Raw genomic sequence first — 16597 nt, forward strand, 5'->3', positions numbered from 1 at the left:
ATGGTCACTCAAGAAGACCAACAGAATGGGACCAAGGTTGCCAGCTTCTCCCAAAGGACACCCCTTTCTCCAAGGCTGGAGGCACTGGGGGCTGACATGGGGTCCAGCCCTTTCTTGGGGGTTCCAGCTTGTCCTTGCCCCCCCCATTGTACATCCATCTTCCCTTCCCAACGGGCAAATCCCTGTAACAAATCACTTATCCACATACCCACCGCTTAGTGATGTTGCTTCTCTGATCGAATAGAGACTCCGATGATATTTACATCCTAACCCCTGGAACTCTGTGAATGTTACTTCATATGGCAAAAGGGATTTGGCAGATGTGAGGAAGTTAAGGGTCTTGAGATGGGGGAGATTATCCTGGATTATCTGTGGGCACCTGGGGGAATCACAGGGTCCTCCTAAGAGGGAAACGGGAGATCAGAGTAGATGTACAGATAGAAGCAAGAAGGTGCTGTGATACAAGGAAGGGGCCATGAGCTAAGGAATGCAGGCGGCCTCTGGGAGCTGGATAGTGCAAGGGACCAGATTCTCCTCTAGAGCTTCCAGGAGGAACCAGCTCTGCTGACACTTTGACTTTGGTCCAGTCAAGTTGATTTTGGACTTCTGACCTCCAGAACTATAAGAGGATAAATCTGTGCTGTTTTAAGCTGCTGAATCTGTGGTGCTTTGTTACTGTGGTAACGGGAAATGAATGCAAACCCTGACTGATACGTAAGAGACGCGTCCAGACGGTCAAAAGTATATATGTATGTCAGGGGGGCCCTGGAGCCACTGAATCAAAATGTGACACACCAAGCGAGGCAGTCACATAGAAACAATCACACGATGACCGCAGGTCTCAATGTTAGGAACACTCACAAATGCTACACGCACGGAGACCCAGAGGCAACTGGCATCAACAGTTTACCACAGGTACACAATTGGGGGGAGCCAGCTGTGGTACACAGGGACCCACAAACCGCAGAATCCTTCAGAAGCACACATACACACACATGCACTATGGAATCCAACAGGGTCCTCTGGAAAGATGTCACACTTCACGTCGTCCCCAGAAACAATGGCACAGTGACACAATGACAGAACACTTACAACACACCGTAAGTCCTAGAGTCGCCCACACATGTCACTGTCAGTCTGAGACTCACACAGAGTCAGCTGGATACAGCACCCAGGTGGGCACACACACAAACACACTTCCTCCAGACCTCCTCATGAAAGAGGCCTAGCAAAGCCAGGGATATGGTACAAAAATAGTTTATTACAAAAGAAATTCAACCAAAAAGCCTAATAATTTACATTGATATCAGTGCCTGGCTACAGCCCATCTCTCCCTCCTTACTGAACTGGGTAAAGGCCAGAGGGGAGGGCTGTTCCTTGGTTCCACCAGCTCTGGGAGAGGAGAAGGAAATGAATGATTGGATGAAGTTCCAGATGGGAGACTGGTGCCTGAGAATAATAGGGTAAGAGTCCCGGGCTGGGGGTGGGGACGAGATGGGGGAATATCCATGCTGAGAAGAGGGGGGCGGTTATGGGTAAATATATGTGCCTCTGTGCAAATCCTGGTCCAGAAGATTGGGGGGGGGCAGAGTGAGATCTTCACAGTTTCCAGGAGGGCTGACCCCATAGGGCAGCGAGGTCCCTCCTCATGAGTCCGAGATCTGCCCCCCCATCCCTCTCAGCTACCTCCTGGAGCTGGGGAGGGGGGCACCGGCCGGCCAGGGGCTCGGAGGACCCCGGCATAGGGCAGGAAGGTCGGTGGAGATGAGGCAGGAAGGAAAAAATTGGGGGGAACCATGGGGAATCCAGGGGGGTCCTTTGGGGGAGACTGGGAGGGCGAGGAGGGTGGTGATGCTGACAGAAGACCTGTGGGAAGAGAAGAGAGAGGAGGGGTGAGGGCAGCGAGAGGCTGGATCCAGGGAGAAGGGGGCTGGGGACCCCCACTCCTGGGTTCTGAGGGAGGGCGGAGCTGGGCTGCTGGAAGTTGGGAGCCGGTTTCTCACCATTGGAGCTGAGGCGGCTGCTGCTCTCAGGGGAGGTGGTGGCACTCCGGTCAGGGGAGGGCTCTGGCTGGCATGCAGGAGCAGCCCGTGTGGCCTTCCCTCTCAGGATGTCGATGACCTGTGGGGCGATGCGGGGGTGGTGTCATCACCAGGCCACCCCTGCCCACACAGCCCTGCTTCTCTCCGTCTCTCCTAGCTCACGGGGTCTCCTAGCTCAGGGAGCACCGCCTCTTTCTCAGTACGTGCAGGGGGACAAGTCACTTCCTTTCTTTGTGCCTCAGTCACTCCTTTGTCTAGAACTCACACCCACGCCCTCAGGCTCACCGGCTCGCCTCCACGCCCTGGCACAGACGCGCACACGCCCACCGCCGCATCCTCTGCACGCACGTGCCCACTCACCTGTCACATCCGCGAGGACCGGCGCTCGGGCACAGACACCCCTGAAACCCCTGTAACCCCCGCCGCCACCAGCGCGCACACTCACTCACCCGGCGGCTGCGCGCCACCATGAGCGGCGTGTCGTTGTGACAGTTCTTGAGGCCGCTGTCTGCGCCGCTGCGGACCAGCGTGCGCACGAGCGGGAGGAGCCCGCGGCCTGACGCCGAGTGCAGCGCCGAGCTGCCCGAGTACATTTGCGCGTTCACGTTGGCGCCGTGCTGCGGGCGGGGAGGCGCGGGTCAGGACCACCGCCAGGTCCCGGTGGAGGGCGGGGGGGCGGAACCCAGGGGCGGGGCTACAGTGAGGGGCGGGGCCGGGCGTGAGGGTGGGAATCACAACCTGGGGCGGGGCCAGATCGGGGTTGGGTGATAGAAGGGTAGAAGTTGGAAACAAAGGCGGGACAGAGCGGGATTGGAGGGGCGGCGCCGAATCAACCGGAGCAGGACTCGGCAGCCCCGGCCAAAGCAGGGGCGGAGTCAGAGAAGGGAAGGGTCCAGAGTCTGGGCCTGATCCTGGACGGAGTCGGGGAGGAAGGACAGCGCGGGGACAGGGCCAAAGCCGGAAGGCAGGGTCAGCAAGACTCTAGATGGTTGGGGCCTGGGACGTTTTGGGGCCGGAGGAGGAATGGGAGAAGACCCGGGACTAGTTCGTAGCCTGGAGGGGTGAAGTCCTAGGGTTGACAGAACGAGGCCTAGAAGGAAAGGTCGGGGCTGGAAGCGCAGCAAGAGCAAGAGCCAGAACTGGAAGGCGGCGTCGGTGGCAGGGATGGGGCGACAGCCGGGTGGTGTCAGAGGAAAGGGTGGGCGAGAGGCCACGGGCAGGGGCCTTACCCACCTGTAGCAGCAGCTGCACCATGCTAAGGCTGTTGTTTTCCACGGCGTGGATGAGTGGGGAGCGGCCGCTCTTAATGTCCTGCGGCAGGGCGGGAAGGTTTTAAGCGTCTCCTAGCACTGCCCAAACAGCCGGCGGCCCGCATCCTAACCGCTGGGTCCAGCATCTCAATCCCCTTAGATTCTTCAAGCCCCACCCCACCCATTCGGGCTCTCTCCCACCCAAGCCCCGCCCCGTTGGCCCCGCCCCTCTGTTCCTCTTGGCCCCTCCCCCGGCCCAATCGCGCTCACCACCGCGTCGATGTCCGCGCCGTGCTCCAGCAAGAGCAGCACCGCTTCTTGGCACTCGGTGTTCACGGCCACGTGCAGGGCGGTGAGCCCTGAAGGAGAGGGAGGCTCAGTTAAACCTGGGCCTGGGGCTTTGCAGCCTCAGGACTCCATGTCCTGCCGGACAGCCCCACCCCGCGTCCGGGTAGATGCTCACCGTCGTAATTGCGGGCCTCCAGGTCCATGGTGCCCCCGGCCGCGCTGTCCAGCAGGGCCCGCAGGCAGGCCGGGCTGCGGTGCTCGCAAGCTAGGTGCGCTGCCGTCTGGCCGTGGCGGTCCAGTGCCATGGGGCTGGCACCGGCCATCACCAGGAGCCGGACCACAGACGGCAAAGTGGTGATCACAGCCAGGTGTAGCGGTGTCTGGGGAACAGAGACTGTGAGGGACCCGTTCCCTGCCCTGCGTCCCAGTCCTGCCTTCCTCAGAATTCCTGAGTCCTGACCCCCAGTTGTAAGTCTTAGGCAGCAACCAGAAATCTGGAGCACCTCGTCCCTCAGATTCAAGAGTCAGGGCCCCCAGCTCTTCTTCCCGTAGGAAACAGAAGTCCGGGTTCCCAGACCCCCAGCCTCACCTGCCGGAGGTGGTTGTAGATATCCAGCTCCCGGCCGCCATGCTGGAAGAGGTTGACTAGCCGATGCACAGCTGGTAGATTGCCCTGCACCACCGCAATGTGGAGTGGCCTGGGGGTGGAGGATCACAGGCATTAGAGGCTGGTCACCTCTCACCCCCATACTCTCAGCAGTGCTAACTCCAAAATGCGCAGGATACTTTAGAAGTGTCTCTAGAATCCAACCACTGCTCCCCACCCCCACTCCCTCCATCCTGTCAGGCACCACCATCTCCCCTCCTGGACTGTCCCCTCCTCGCTGGCCTCCCTGCTTCCATCCTGCTCTACTGTCTGTCCCTCACATAGCAGCTAGAGGGACCCTTTTAGACCCTAAGTCAGGTCATGCCCCTTTTCTGCACAGAATCCTCAGAGTAAAGTCCTCACCGTGGCCCACAGGCCCTGTGTGATCTTGTTTCCTGCTCTTCAATTCCTTTTGATATCATCTCTGTCTACTCTCCTCAGCCCACTCTGGCCACTAGCCTCCTTGGTGTTCCTCAAACATACCAAGCATGCTTGCCTCCTAGGCCTTTGCACTGGCTGTTCCCTCTGCTGGGAAGAGTCTTCCCCCCATACCTGCAGGACTAGCTCCCCTCATTTGGGCCTCTGCTAAAATGGTACAGCAGCGGCTCCCTCCCCCACCCCCGGCTTTATTTTCCTCCAGTTCATCACCTGATGTGGTACACTTTACTTGTTTCCTGTCTGAATCTCCCCCCATAGAATGTCAACTCCACCAGGGTAGAGCGTTTGGTGTGCTTCCATCACTGCCCAGTGCCTAGGACAGCGGCTGGTGCTGAGCAGGTGCTCCACAAACACGCTCTGAATAGATGAGTCCCTCTCAATGATCCCTGGCCATCCTTGAAGCTGGTAACCACATTCCCACCCCACTCAAGGCCACAGTTTTCTCTTGTGGAATAGGTGGGGATGAACTCGATACCACCATCAAGGTCTCCATCAGTGGTGACTGGAGATCACGGTCAGCCTCCATCCCAAGAGTATGTATGTGGAGGAAGTTTTGCCCAGAAGGGAGGTGGGACAAACTAGTCACTGTTTGGGAAGCTGGACTGCGCAACCCAGGTCCCCCCCACCCCCCACTTCTGGACTGAAGGACTCATTCCCTCAGCTTCTGGGAAGGTTGTCAGCTCTCAGCTCTCTCTGGGAATTACCCTCCGCTGAAAAGAGCTGCTTGCCCAGGTCATGGGGGTGAGGTGGGTAGATGCCACCCAATGGCATCCAGTGACTGGTCCGTGTGGGTGTCGAAGGCCTGGGCTTCTGGCCCCAACTCTGAAGGCCACTCCAGCTGCAACATTCCCTGTGGGATAACTGAGGCCCTGATGAAACTACGTAGCAGCTCAAATTCTCCCTGTGCGCAGTCCTGCTTCCTCCATCTCTGTAGGCACTGATCTGGATAACACTTTTCAATAAACTTCCTGCCCCTTCCCAGGGCCCCGAACCTGGAAGAGCTGAGAGCAACCTGGGACGACTGTATGGGGTGGGGGACATTAGCGCTGAGGGCACAAGGCTGACTGGAGGTACACAGTCCCTACAACCTTTCTTTAAAGGCCATTTTCTAGAGCAACTTCTTTCTCACCCACCACTGCTTACTGACAAACCAGAGCGTGGCTAAGAGAGGTGAACAGCGGTTCTCCCAATTGTGGAATCTGCATCTAGAATCCAGCTCCCTAGGTACTGGAGGCAGAGAAATCCTGCAGCCCTGGGGGCTTTGCCGGAGCTGAGTAGGCCGGGGTTGCAAATTGCGTTACAAGTCTCTCTAGCTGTGCGGCTAGGTGGCCCTTTACAGCCTCGGGTTTCTCCTCCGTAAAGTATGGTCTACAAGAACGCCCATCTCCCAGTAGGAGATTATGCAGGTGTAACGCTGAACCTGGATCCTGAGCCGAGAAAGCCAAATTTAAAAAGAAATCTTGGGGGAGGGGTCGGAGCTGGGCCAGGGCCCCCTTGGGAAGGGCTCCCTCCCCTCCCTGCATCTCCCAGGACGCCCGGCCTGGGTCCCCTTCGGGGCAGGAGGGGTTAAGTGAGGGCAGAGGGAGAAAATTATTTCAGAGAAACCGTCCAGGCCTGAGTTCCCATAAACGCGCGGGCCGCAGGGGGTGGGGCGGGGCTGGAGGAAGTGGGGACGGGAGGGGCGGCCCAGCCCTCGGACTTCCAGTAACAGGTCTGCTGGGCGGGGCTCCGCTTCCTGCTCCCGGGGGAGGGAAGCCTGTCCCGTCGGGGATCTACCCCGGCCACCCGGACACCCCAACTTCCATCCTCGAATAGGGCGGAGAGGGAAGCCTAATCCAAAGCGATCTAGTTACCCTGGGGGTAAGGGCCCCAACTTCTCCAGCCAGAGGACCCCTCTGGAACTCCACCCTCCAGGGATCCGACTCCAGCTGGCTCCCTAACCCCCACATCTTGGCATCCATCCCCAAGATCTCTTGGGACCCGGGAATACGGTGCCCTAACTCATTGCGGATACGAACTTTCCCCTTCCCTCCGAGTTCTAGATCCCCAAGCTGCCCTGCCCGCTGCTCCTTACCCGCTCAGGGGTCACGGAAGGCAGTCCCCCAACCTCTGCTCTCTGGGACTCAGAACGCGTTCCCCCCTCTCTTGGAGACCCAGACTTGCATCTCCCCAGTGCCTCCTGACTTCTTGGTGGCGGGGGGTGGGGGTGGGGGGTGGGGACTTTGTCCGAATGCCCTGAGATCTTACTCCCTTGAATCCCTAGAAGTTCAGCCTCCCAACCATAGCTTTGCCGTTCTGGGGACCCAGACCTAGCGTGTCCCCCCTCCCCCGCCCCCGCCTGGCCTGTGCCTGCTGCCCATTCCGGTAAAGTCTCGGCCCCAGCGGAAGGGGTTAAGGTTAGAGGGAGCGCCAGGAGGGGGAGGTTGTGAGTGAGTGACGGGTGCTGACGTGGGGGAGGCAGAGCAGCTGGGCTGCGGTCAGGTTCTGCGGGAAGGGATTTCCCCCAACAGGCAGCTGAGGCAGAAGTGTTTGCTTTGGGGGAGAGCGGGGAGAGCGGGGAGGGCGGGGAGGGCGGCTGGGGTGTGGGGCTGGAGACTGGTGTGCCAGGTCGCCTCTGCACCCTGCTTTCACAGGTTGCAAACAAAGCACCCCTGGGGACAGATACAAATTAAATCTATTTCACTGATGACCCCAGACGTACCCAGAGTGGGCGGGAACTAGCTTTACCCAGCCCTGTATATGTATATCTCAGGTACTTTCTCCTGCTTGGGTTCACAAGGATAAGTCCACGACAACCCTGGGAGCTCTGTTCAACCAACCAAAAGCCACTCCCATGTACTGAGCACCTACTGTGTGCACCCGGCTCTGTTCTATGCACTGTTTGTATGTACATCACCGCACTGAATCCTAATTGTGATTATGAGCCCGGATTTCCAAACAGGGAAACTGAGGCTCGGGGATGTGAAGTCACCCAGGAGCCAGTGGTGGAGGCCCCCCCCCTTTCCTTGTAGAAATAAGCTTGTCCATCCCATCTCCACCTGTGGTTTCCAGTCCCCAAACCCCAGTCCCAGACAATGGCTTTATAGAAATCATTTCATTTCTGCCTCACAGAGACCCTCATCTTATGCTTCCTGTTTTTACAGGGGGAAACTGAGGTAGAGAGGGGTGAGAAAGTGGCCGGCTGAGATTCAAACCGAGGTCGATAGAATAACAATAACCATGGCGGTCAAGTATATCGAGTGTTTACTGTGTGCTAGGCCCTCCCATGCAGGATTTCCCAGCAGCTTCACGCCGCTCAGAAGCATGGCCCCTCAAACGGTAGATGATAAAACCATGAGATTTGGGAAGTCAACTTAAGGGGTCGTCAAATTAATTTAGTGGGCTGTGACCAGGAAACAATGACATAAGACTAGAACAGAAAATCCCAAAGTAGATCCCAAGTCGGAAGGGTGAGCGTTGTTTTGTTCTGTGCAATTTTTATTTCAAGTTTATATGTGCGTGTATGTGCTGGGTTTAGTAAAAAGCAATAACGATAATAATACCAGTAATTAGTACATATTGAACAGGCAATCTGCGAGGCTCAGTGCTAGGAGTTTAACACGTATAGTTCGTATAATAAATTGGTCAGTGAGATGTCTTCCTCCTTTTGGGATTTTGATAAAACATTTGAAGCCCACTGCTCCAAAAACATTCCTGGGAGGTAAGTGCTCTCAGGGTGCCCAATTTTTCAGAAGAGGAAACTGAGGTCCAGAGAGGGAAAGGGGCTTGCTCAGAGTCACACAGCAGTGGAGACAGGGTTCTAACTCAGGTGCAGGTAACTTGAAAGCCCACGCTGAGTGCCCCTGTGCTGTGGTGGGTGGGTGAGGTGGGTGGAAGGTTGGTCTCCCCACTCCCTACTGCCCTCCATGAATGGGGGACTGTCACTCACGTGTCTCCATCCTCGTCCGCATGGGTGGCCATGGCGATGTCAGCCGACAGGGGGTGTTCCATGGAGCACATCATGGGGTACAGGGGTGTAGGCAGGTTCAGCAGAGGAAAGGGGGAGCCCATTGTTGGGGTGGGGTACAGGGACACTAAAGGTCCTGGGCATAGAAAGGACATGTGTGAGACCAAGCCCACAGATCCTCAACCCATCCTCCACCTCCCGGCCTTCGCTACTGCGTGTCACCTGCCCTTTTTCCCAGGTCCCTTTTGCATCTCCTACTGAGTCCTCAAGGTGCAAGACAAACTCCTCTACCGCATCCCTCCTCTGGGCTCCCGCAGCTTCCCCCAGCCCACCCCTCGCCCCAGCCCAGGACACTCTCACTGTCACATCTTTACTAGTGTCTGATGCCCCATCTCCCACTAGGCAGAGAGTCCCTTAAGGACTGAACCCCCATCATCACTCAGCAGGGGGACCTCAGGGCCTGTTTGCTGAGTGAATTTGTGGCTGAGGGAGGTAAGGATGGATGAAGCACTGGATGTAGGGTGTGGGGTGAATGTGTACAGAGTTTGGGGAGAGGGAATGGTGCCAGAAACATGTTCAGATCAAAGTGTTGGAAGGGACCATGGTAGCAGGCAAATCCATATCCACCCATCACACAGATGGGGAAAACTGAGGCCCAGGTTCTCATCGGGGGAATAGGGAAAAAGGAGAAGGCTGTGACCGGCCTCCTGATGCACAGCTTGAAGCTGTACTCTGAGGGGGTGGAAGGTGCAGAAACTGGGCAAAGGTCTGGAGGCACTAGGCATGGGGTCTCTGCAGCTCTGAGGGTCACTCTGAGATCGTGAGGTGGGCACAGCTGTGGGAGGGGCCACCCCCTCCTGGAGGTCAGGGCTGAAGACAGGATCCGGAAAATGGATTTTGGCCTTCTCTGTCATCTCCTGGTCCTTGGGGGTTCCCATTCCTGAACCCCCAAGTTTCCTGGTCCTTGCATGTCCAATACCAGGCCTTGACACCCTGAGGCCTTCTGCCCAGAGACCCCTGAATCCTTCTTCCTGGCTCTAAATCCTTGAGTCCCAGAACTCCCCACTCCTGCCCCCAATTCTTAGACTGAGCCCAAGCCCCCTAAGGCCACCTGACCTTGTGACCCCAGCGAAGACACTGGTCACTTGCAAGCACACAGAACTGGGTGCTCAGAACCCCAGATCTCTGGCCTGCTGGCTCCTTAAGGACCCCTGGTATCTGGATCGGTTTCCTTGGGTCCTTGTGATCCCAGATATTGGGGTGCTCAGAACTCCAACGCCGTTCTCCTAATTCCCATCGTCTCCCGATATCTTGGTTCCCGAGATTTTGACATCCGGGGATCCTTAATACCTGTCTCCTTAGAACCCCAGTCTCTGTTCCCCTGACTTCCTTTGACCCCACATATAGTTCGGGATGCCAAGACCCCAGTTTCTTGGGTCCAAGTGCTGATTCCTTATAACCCTAGATATCTGGGTTCTGAAGAGTTTATAATTCTGTGTTCCGGGGGCTTGATTCCCTGAGAACCCATTTCTGTACTGCTGGGCACTGTCTCCTAGCTCCCTATATGTGGCACTCGGACCCTGGGCTCTATCCCTCAGGGCCCCCTGACACCCAGCCTTCCTACAACCCCGATACCTGTGTTCCAAGGCACTGCTCCCTGAAGCTCCCATATCTGCACCCCTGGGACCTCAGGCTGTGCGCCCAGCTCCCCAGGAACCCCATATCTGTGCCCTTGGGACCTTGGCTTCTGTCCCTCAGCTGCCCGAGGCCCCGTATATTACGTCGGAGCTCTGCCCCTGGCTCCGGTAGTGACCCTCTGCACTGCCTGGCCCCCACCCGGCCATGACCCGCGGAAGCCACTCACCCTGGTAGTAAATTGCTTCTGGCCGGGCCAGGCCGTGGGGGGGCGCAGGCACCACTGGCGTGTCTAAGCCACCGCGGAGGGGATCCGGGGGGACGATGGGGCCCGCAGCGCCGCGGGGGGCGGCGGGCTCCGGGGAGGGCGCACGCAGAGGGCGCTTGCGGAGCGGCAGCGCGGCGCCTGGGGGTCCGGAGGCCTTGGGCCGGGTACGCAGGTCCACAGGCCCCTCGTCCATGGTCCCCGCGGGGCATCGGGGCATGGGGCCGCCGGGGACGGCGGCCGAGCGGGCGGCCGGAGTGCGGCTGGGTTGGCGGCACGGGAGGGTGGCTACGCCGAGCGCCGGGACTTCCCCTGCTGCCGGCTGAACTGAAGGGACTTTTGTCGGCCCGGGCGGTGCCGACAGCCTGCCTCCCCGCCCCCGGCCCCCCCGGGGCCACCCGTCCGCCCCAGGGGTTTCCTGGACCCGCCGCCGCTCCCGCCGTCCCGCGGTGCAGCCTGCAGAGCGCCCCGCCCGCGCCGCGCCCCGCGCCCGCCCCCTCCCAGCCCCGCGGCGCCCGGAGCGGCCGGGTCTTGGCGTGGGGCGGGGGGTGGGTGGGAAGAAGGCGGGGTCGCGGGTTGCGGGGTCCCCACCCCTGCGGCTGCGGGCGTCAGGCTCTGTCTCCGCTTTTTTGTCTTTCTGGCTATAGGCCTCTGTATCTCTTAGTCTGGCTTTCGGGTCTGGATAGATGTCTCTCTGTCTCTGTGTCTCTTTCTCAGTGTCTCTGTCTCTATCGTCTCTTTGCTTCCCTCACCATCTCTCTGTCACTCGAGTGCTGTCTGCTCTCAGCCTCTCCTCCAGGGAGGCAATTCCCTGAGGCCCTGGGGTCGCTAAGACGCGGGTTCGATTCCCTACTCCTACTTCCTCGCTGGGTGACCTTGACCAGGCACTTCCCTTCTGTGAGCCGTTTCCTCCTTTGTGGGAGCGAAAAGACGCACCCGGGGCAGGGACTACGCTCCGCAGGCGCCCAGGCACTATCCCCCAGCCTGCCCTGCCCCCATCTCTGCCTCCTCCTGTGCCTCCTCAGCGTTGGGTCTGAACTTCGTTGGGGGTGGTGTTCGGTGGGGAGTGCGCAGGGAAACAGTGAACGCGTTTCTTCCCGGCGGGGTCCCTGCACCCAGCCGGAGCCACTGGGCACAGGGTGGGTGCTCCGGGCATCCTCGATGCACAGAGAAAGAAAGAGACGTGGCGAAAGGGGCATGGAGGTCGTGAGAGACTAAGGAGGAGGGAGACGGGGACATAGCAAGAGCCGCAGGGCCGCAAGACCAGAGTCACAGCGACCAAAGCCCGGGCCCAGGAGGCGGGGGCCGTCTGGCTCCCCTTCTGTCCCGCGTCCCGCTCCCATCCCGGGCGGGGTTGGTGGGTGGGGAACAGGCCCGGCTGGTTGGGGGCATGACTCAGAGGCAGGCAGGAGCTGCGGGCGGCTGGGCGGGGTGGTGTAAGCGGGGGGAGGGAAGGGCAGAGGCGGGCTTCTCCCGTGTCCCCTCCCCGGCCTCCCTTCTCCCCGCCCCGGGGAGGGGCCCCAGTCGCGCGGGGCTTTCCCGGATTTCCCTGGAGGCGGGGCCGTCGCTGGGGTTGAGTGCCGGTCACGGAGTTACCGGAGGCGGAGCGGAAGGCTTTGGGGACCTAAGGGGGCGAGGGAATGGGTGCTGCACCTCGGGTCTGTCCAGGCGGCTCGCAGGGTCTCCCTGGTTCTGTGTGTCTCCCCATGTCTTTGCATCTCCATCCCTGGCCTCCCTCTCTCTGGGGGCTCGTCCCACATTTTTGTCTCCCGATCTCTGGCTGCGCCTCGTCTCCCCTTCCTGGGACCCTGAAAATGGGTGTGGGCCCCCGGTTCTCAGAAAGGGACTTTGCCCAAGACTGGGGCCCCACCCCAGTGGATCGTTAACCGGGATGTGAGGAGCATCTGTGGGCTGACAGAAGCCTCACCCTTTTCCCCCTTCTCTCCTTTCTGCCTCTCTGGATCTCCCCCTCGGCCGCCTGTAATGGGAGAGCATCTGGGGGCAAGACCTGGGTTCAAGTCCCACTTCCACCCCTTGTTGACAGTGGACGTTAGACAGGTCATTTCTCTTGAGACTCAGTTTGTTCTTCTGGAAAATGGGGCTGATGTCACCCCCTGCCCGCAGAGTTGTGGCTACAAGGGAAAAGGTGAGGGAATTAGGGTGGAAAGTCTGGGGTCCCCGCCTACCCAGCCCTCACCTCCTGGGACTCTCAAACACAGGGGAGGGCTGGGATGTAGAGCACTACCCTGCTGTACAGAGGGCAGCTGAGCCTCGGAGCAGCGGGGCTTGTCAAGGTGATGGCCCTAGGAAGTAGTGCTGGACGGCTGCCCAAGGCCCTCCCACTCCCGGGCTCCCTTGCGGCCGGTGGAGAAATGGCTGTGGGCCCAGATAGGGGGAAGGGGGTGTCTGCGCTCGGCCCACAGGGGCTTGGAGGGGCTGAGAGAGAGGGCGCTGGGGGTTCTGAGTCTGAGGATGGAGGAGGTGAGGGTCTGAGGGAGAAGGAGAAGGTCTGAGAAGGACCAAGTGAGGACGGTGGCTCTGAGGGAAGAGGAGAGAGTGGGGGCGGCGGTTGGAGGATGAAAGATCTGAGGGAAGAGGAGGTTTGAAGAGGGTCTGAGGGTGGCGGGGGGAGGAGAAGGGAGGCCTGGAGTCAGCACCGCCCCGCAGCTGTCTCTGATTTCCCAGAATCTTTTGCTGCTCAGGAAAGTCCCAGCTCCCACAGCTGCCTCCCTCCAGTGTCGGGAACGGAGGATGAGGAACCAGGATGGCTCCCCCCTCCTTTCTCCCCTTGCCCCCTGTGCCCTCGGTGGGAAGGACCAGGGTCTCCCCTCTCTCGGCCTTGAGCTCTGGAGGTCCCCCACCGGTAGGGGCGGCCCCTGGATGAGTCCCAGAAACTTCCCAGAGAAGGCCCGGAAGTCCTGCCTGGTGTCTAACCACTTTCCCTCACACAGGCCACCCTTTGTACCTGTTCAGATCTCCTGCCTCCTACTGCTTCTTCTCCCCTTGTCCTTCCCCAAACGTCCCTGGGGGAGGAAGGGCCACGATTATACCTGTTCAAGGTCCCAAGAGGGAAATGAAGTCCTAGCTAGAAGGCTGTGATCCTGGAACAGCTTTCTTGCTCTTGGTGGGGTCGGGGGGAGAGCTCAGTTTCTCCTGAGAGGAGAAGATTGGGCTGGTCAGACCCTAAGTTCCTGTTGGCTTCATTCCTGGGCCTTCTCCTCTTTGCTTCTGACTGAGGCCTGGGTATAAGTCCTGTCTCGGGCTTTCATTAGCTTTGTCACTTGCAGCAGTTATCTAACCTTACGGAGTCCCAGCTTCCTCATTTATAAAACAGACCAAACCAAGAAAATACGCTTCCATTCTGTAGGTCCTGAATTATAAAGTGCTCAATACAACGTAGCGGCGATTGTCATTCTTCCTGTGATAACCATTCTTCCTGTTATAACTTGGCATAGGAATAAAAACAATGATTATTATTATTATCAATTAACCCAAATTTTCAACGGCAGGACCCATTTCATTGAGGAAATTAGGATTCAACATGCTGGGCTTAGAGACATGGGTTGGAGCCCTGGCTCTGCCATGTGCTGGCTGTGTGACCTTGGATAGGTAGCTTTCCCTCTCTGTGCCTTTGTCGTGACTTTATGGTTGGGGGTGATAACAGCTTCTGCCTCTCAGGACTGCTGAGCAGATTGAGACCAGGTGTGCAGAATGAATGGCTGAATGAATGAATGATATCTGTTCTCGTCTCCACGTTGCCTGCCTTCACCCACCAGGCCAGGTCTTTCTTGTCACCGTTTTCCACCCAGAGATGACACAAGATGGACATATTCAGTCTAGCTGAGCTCCCACTAGGAATTGACCCACTTCATTCTCTTGACACCTTGTGAGGAAAAGTCAACGAAAATCCCTATTTTACAGAGAAAGAAACAGGCACAAAGGAGTGAAGTCACTGCCTAGGGAAATGTGAGAGACAGGGGGAGTCGTGTCTTTAAACCAGGTCTCTGTGACCCCAGCATCCTGGTTGCTGCACCACTTACCTGGGAGGGGTGGTCATTAGTCCCAGAGACCGCAGGCCTTCCCTCTCGGCTCTGATTCTAGACACTTCCTGGGAAGAAATGGTTTAGATGGGGAAACTCAGGCACAGGAGAGGCAAGGTCACGTGCCCTAGGATCTACACTCTCCCTACAGTGCTCTTCTGCAGGCCAGGGAGGGTTGAGCCAACGGAGAGAAGGTCACATTGCAGCAGGAGGGAATCAAGTTAGCTTTAAGAGAGGCTTGGGGAGAGCAAATGAATTTTGCAGACAGAGGAAAACAGAGACGGTGATCAGGATGGGAAGGGACTTGCCCAAGGTCACACAGCCTCCCGTCTGGGCTCTGGGCTGCAAGTCCACCCTGGGTTGGCAGGCAGCTCTGTTCTCCGAGGCTCCACCCCACCCCCAGGGGTGAGTGCAGGCCAGCTTCCTGGAGCATGCCCTGCACCTCCTGGTTCCTCCCCACCCTGGGGCCTTGGAGGCTACTGGAATCCCTGGCACTAGGCAGGATCAGCCCATCTGGGGCTTGGGCCAAGACTTAATCTTCCCTTTTCTCCCTCTTGCTGGGTCTGCACGCACTCTGCTGAGCCAGAGGATTGCAACATCCTCTCCAGGCGGGCTTTGAGACTGGACACCCTCCCTGGCACTCACTGCCTTGATCAGACAGGGGCGATGCGGTGGGAGAGGTTTGTGGATATTAACATCTGCCCTGGGCGGGGGTAGGGGGAGTGGTGTTCTGGGAAGGTCAGGTGTAGGGCAGAGGGGTCCCAGTGAGCTGATGGTAGACAGTCAGGAGGTATAATGCTGAGCCTCAGTGTCCTCATCTGTAAATGGGGCTCACTCTTTAATTGTGTGGGTTCAAACCCCAGCTCTGCCGCTTAGCAGCTCTGTGACCCTCGGCAAGTGACTTACCTTCTCTGAGCCTCAGTTTCCTCATCTATAAAATGGGGTAAAACCAGCACACGTCTCAAAGGGTTGTTGTGAGGGTCAAATGAATTAACACACGTTGGCACAGGCTGGCGTGGAGTAAGTTGTCAGTAAATGGAAGCTGTTATTTTCAAATAATTGCTGTTATTAATATAGGGTATGGGAGGGCTGCCACAGAGGCATGCTGCTTGGATCCTCTTTTAAGAAAGGACTTGTGGCCCAGCTGCCAGGTGTGCAGATGGCTAACAGTTGGCTCCCTCAACTTGGTCTGCCTCAGCTTGCCACCTGGGGACATGGTCTCCCGGGCAGCCTCTGGCCATTGACAGAGCCAGGCAGGGTCGGAGGGTCTGACCATTTCCACCCACTGTGGGATTCCTCTCACGGGCAGTCTTTGCTTCAGGGGCTCCCCCTGGGGCTGGCATCATGGCCTGATGGTCCCCCTCCCCAGTTCTTCTTCCCCCACTTCCTTTTCTCATAAACATTTTGCCTTCCTAATTGTAAGTGTCTGCTTTCTGGGGGACCCCATCCACGACAATCGGTTTCGGAGTCAGACAACCTGAGTGTGAGTATCAGCTCTGCCTGAGTGGCTTTGGATGGCGTCTGATCTCTCTGGGCCTCAGTTTCCCCCTCTGAGTCATGGGGATGATAACAGGATGGCTGAGAGGATCCAGTGAGTTAGCAATAGCGCCTTCAGCACTGTTGTCTCCGTCATCCTCATCTGTAGGGAGTGAGACGAATCGAATCTGGGTCTACCTTCCACTCTGCCAGTTTCCAGCCCTGTGGCCCTTGCCAAGTGCTTTGCCCTCTGAGCCTGGTCTGGCCCTCTGGGTCCTGCCTCTTCCATCAGACTAGCTCACTGAGTGGTGTAGCTTGAATCGGCCATCTTACTAGGAGCACTTAATGAGATTAAGTCTCGTCCCCAGTATTAAAGGGCAAGCTATGAATTACCCAGGAGGAAGCTGGCGTCTGCCTCACCCATCAGCCTAGCCACTCCCTGAGATGGATGACCCTCCCTGGATGAACGCCCTCCTTCCCAAGCCCACCTTCCCAGGGCAGAGCGCAGAGCCCATCTCTGAGGAAGGGACAGCACCTTCCCTGAAAAGCTGGCCTTTTCCCTGGAAGTCGG

General features: G+C 58.2%; 1 protein-coding gene across 1 annotated transcript; it reads right to left on the reverse strand.

The window, feature by feature from the left end:
• Positions 1-1241: 1241 nt before the first annotated feature.
• BCL3 (BCL3 transcription coactivator) lies at positions 1242-10944 on the reverse strand. Its single transcript, XM_022585417.3, has 9 exons — positions 10475-10944; positions 8593-8746; positions 4170-4278; positions 3756-3960; positions 3563-3651; positions 3276-3353; positions 2492-2659; positions 2004-2121; positions 1242-1866 (listed from the first exon to the last, which is right to left on the reverse strand). Exons 1-9 carry the CDS (start codon positions 10728-10730, stop codon positions 1679-1681), a joined length of 1365 nt encoding a protein of 454 aa, XP_022441125.1. The 5' UTR covers positions 10731-10944; the 3' UTR covers positions 1242-1678.
• Positions 10945-16597: the final 5653 nt, after the last annotated feature.

Source organism: Delphinapterus leucas, chromosome 20, assembly GCF_059928025.1.
Source record: "Delphinapterus leucas isolate spDelLeu-1000000601 "Yukka" chromosome 20, BTC_Dleu_Yukka2, whole genome shotgun sequence".
In the NCBI taxonomy this organism is placed as follows: Eukaryota; Metazoa; Chordata; class Mammalia; order Artiodactyla; family Monodontidae; genus Delphinapterus; species Delphinapterus leucas.

Coding starts and splice junctions, on each gene's coding strand:
- BCL3 (XM_022585417.3), bottom strand. CDS start 10,730: ATGCCCCGATGCCCCGCGGGGACCATGGACGAGGGGCCTGTGGACCTG. Junction 8,747..10,474: donor AGAAGCAATTTACTACCAGG/GTGAGTGGCTTC, acceptor TTCTATGCCCAG/GACCTTTAGTGTCCCTGTAC. Junction 3,354..3,562: donor GCGCGGACATCGACGCGGTG/GTGAGCGCGATT, acceptor GCCCTGCCGCAG/GACATTAAGAGCGGCCGCTC.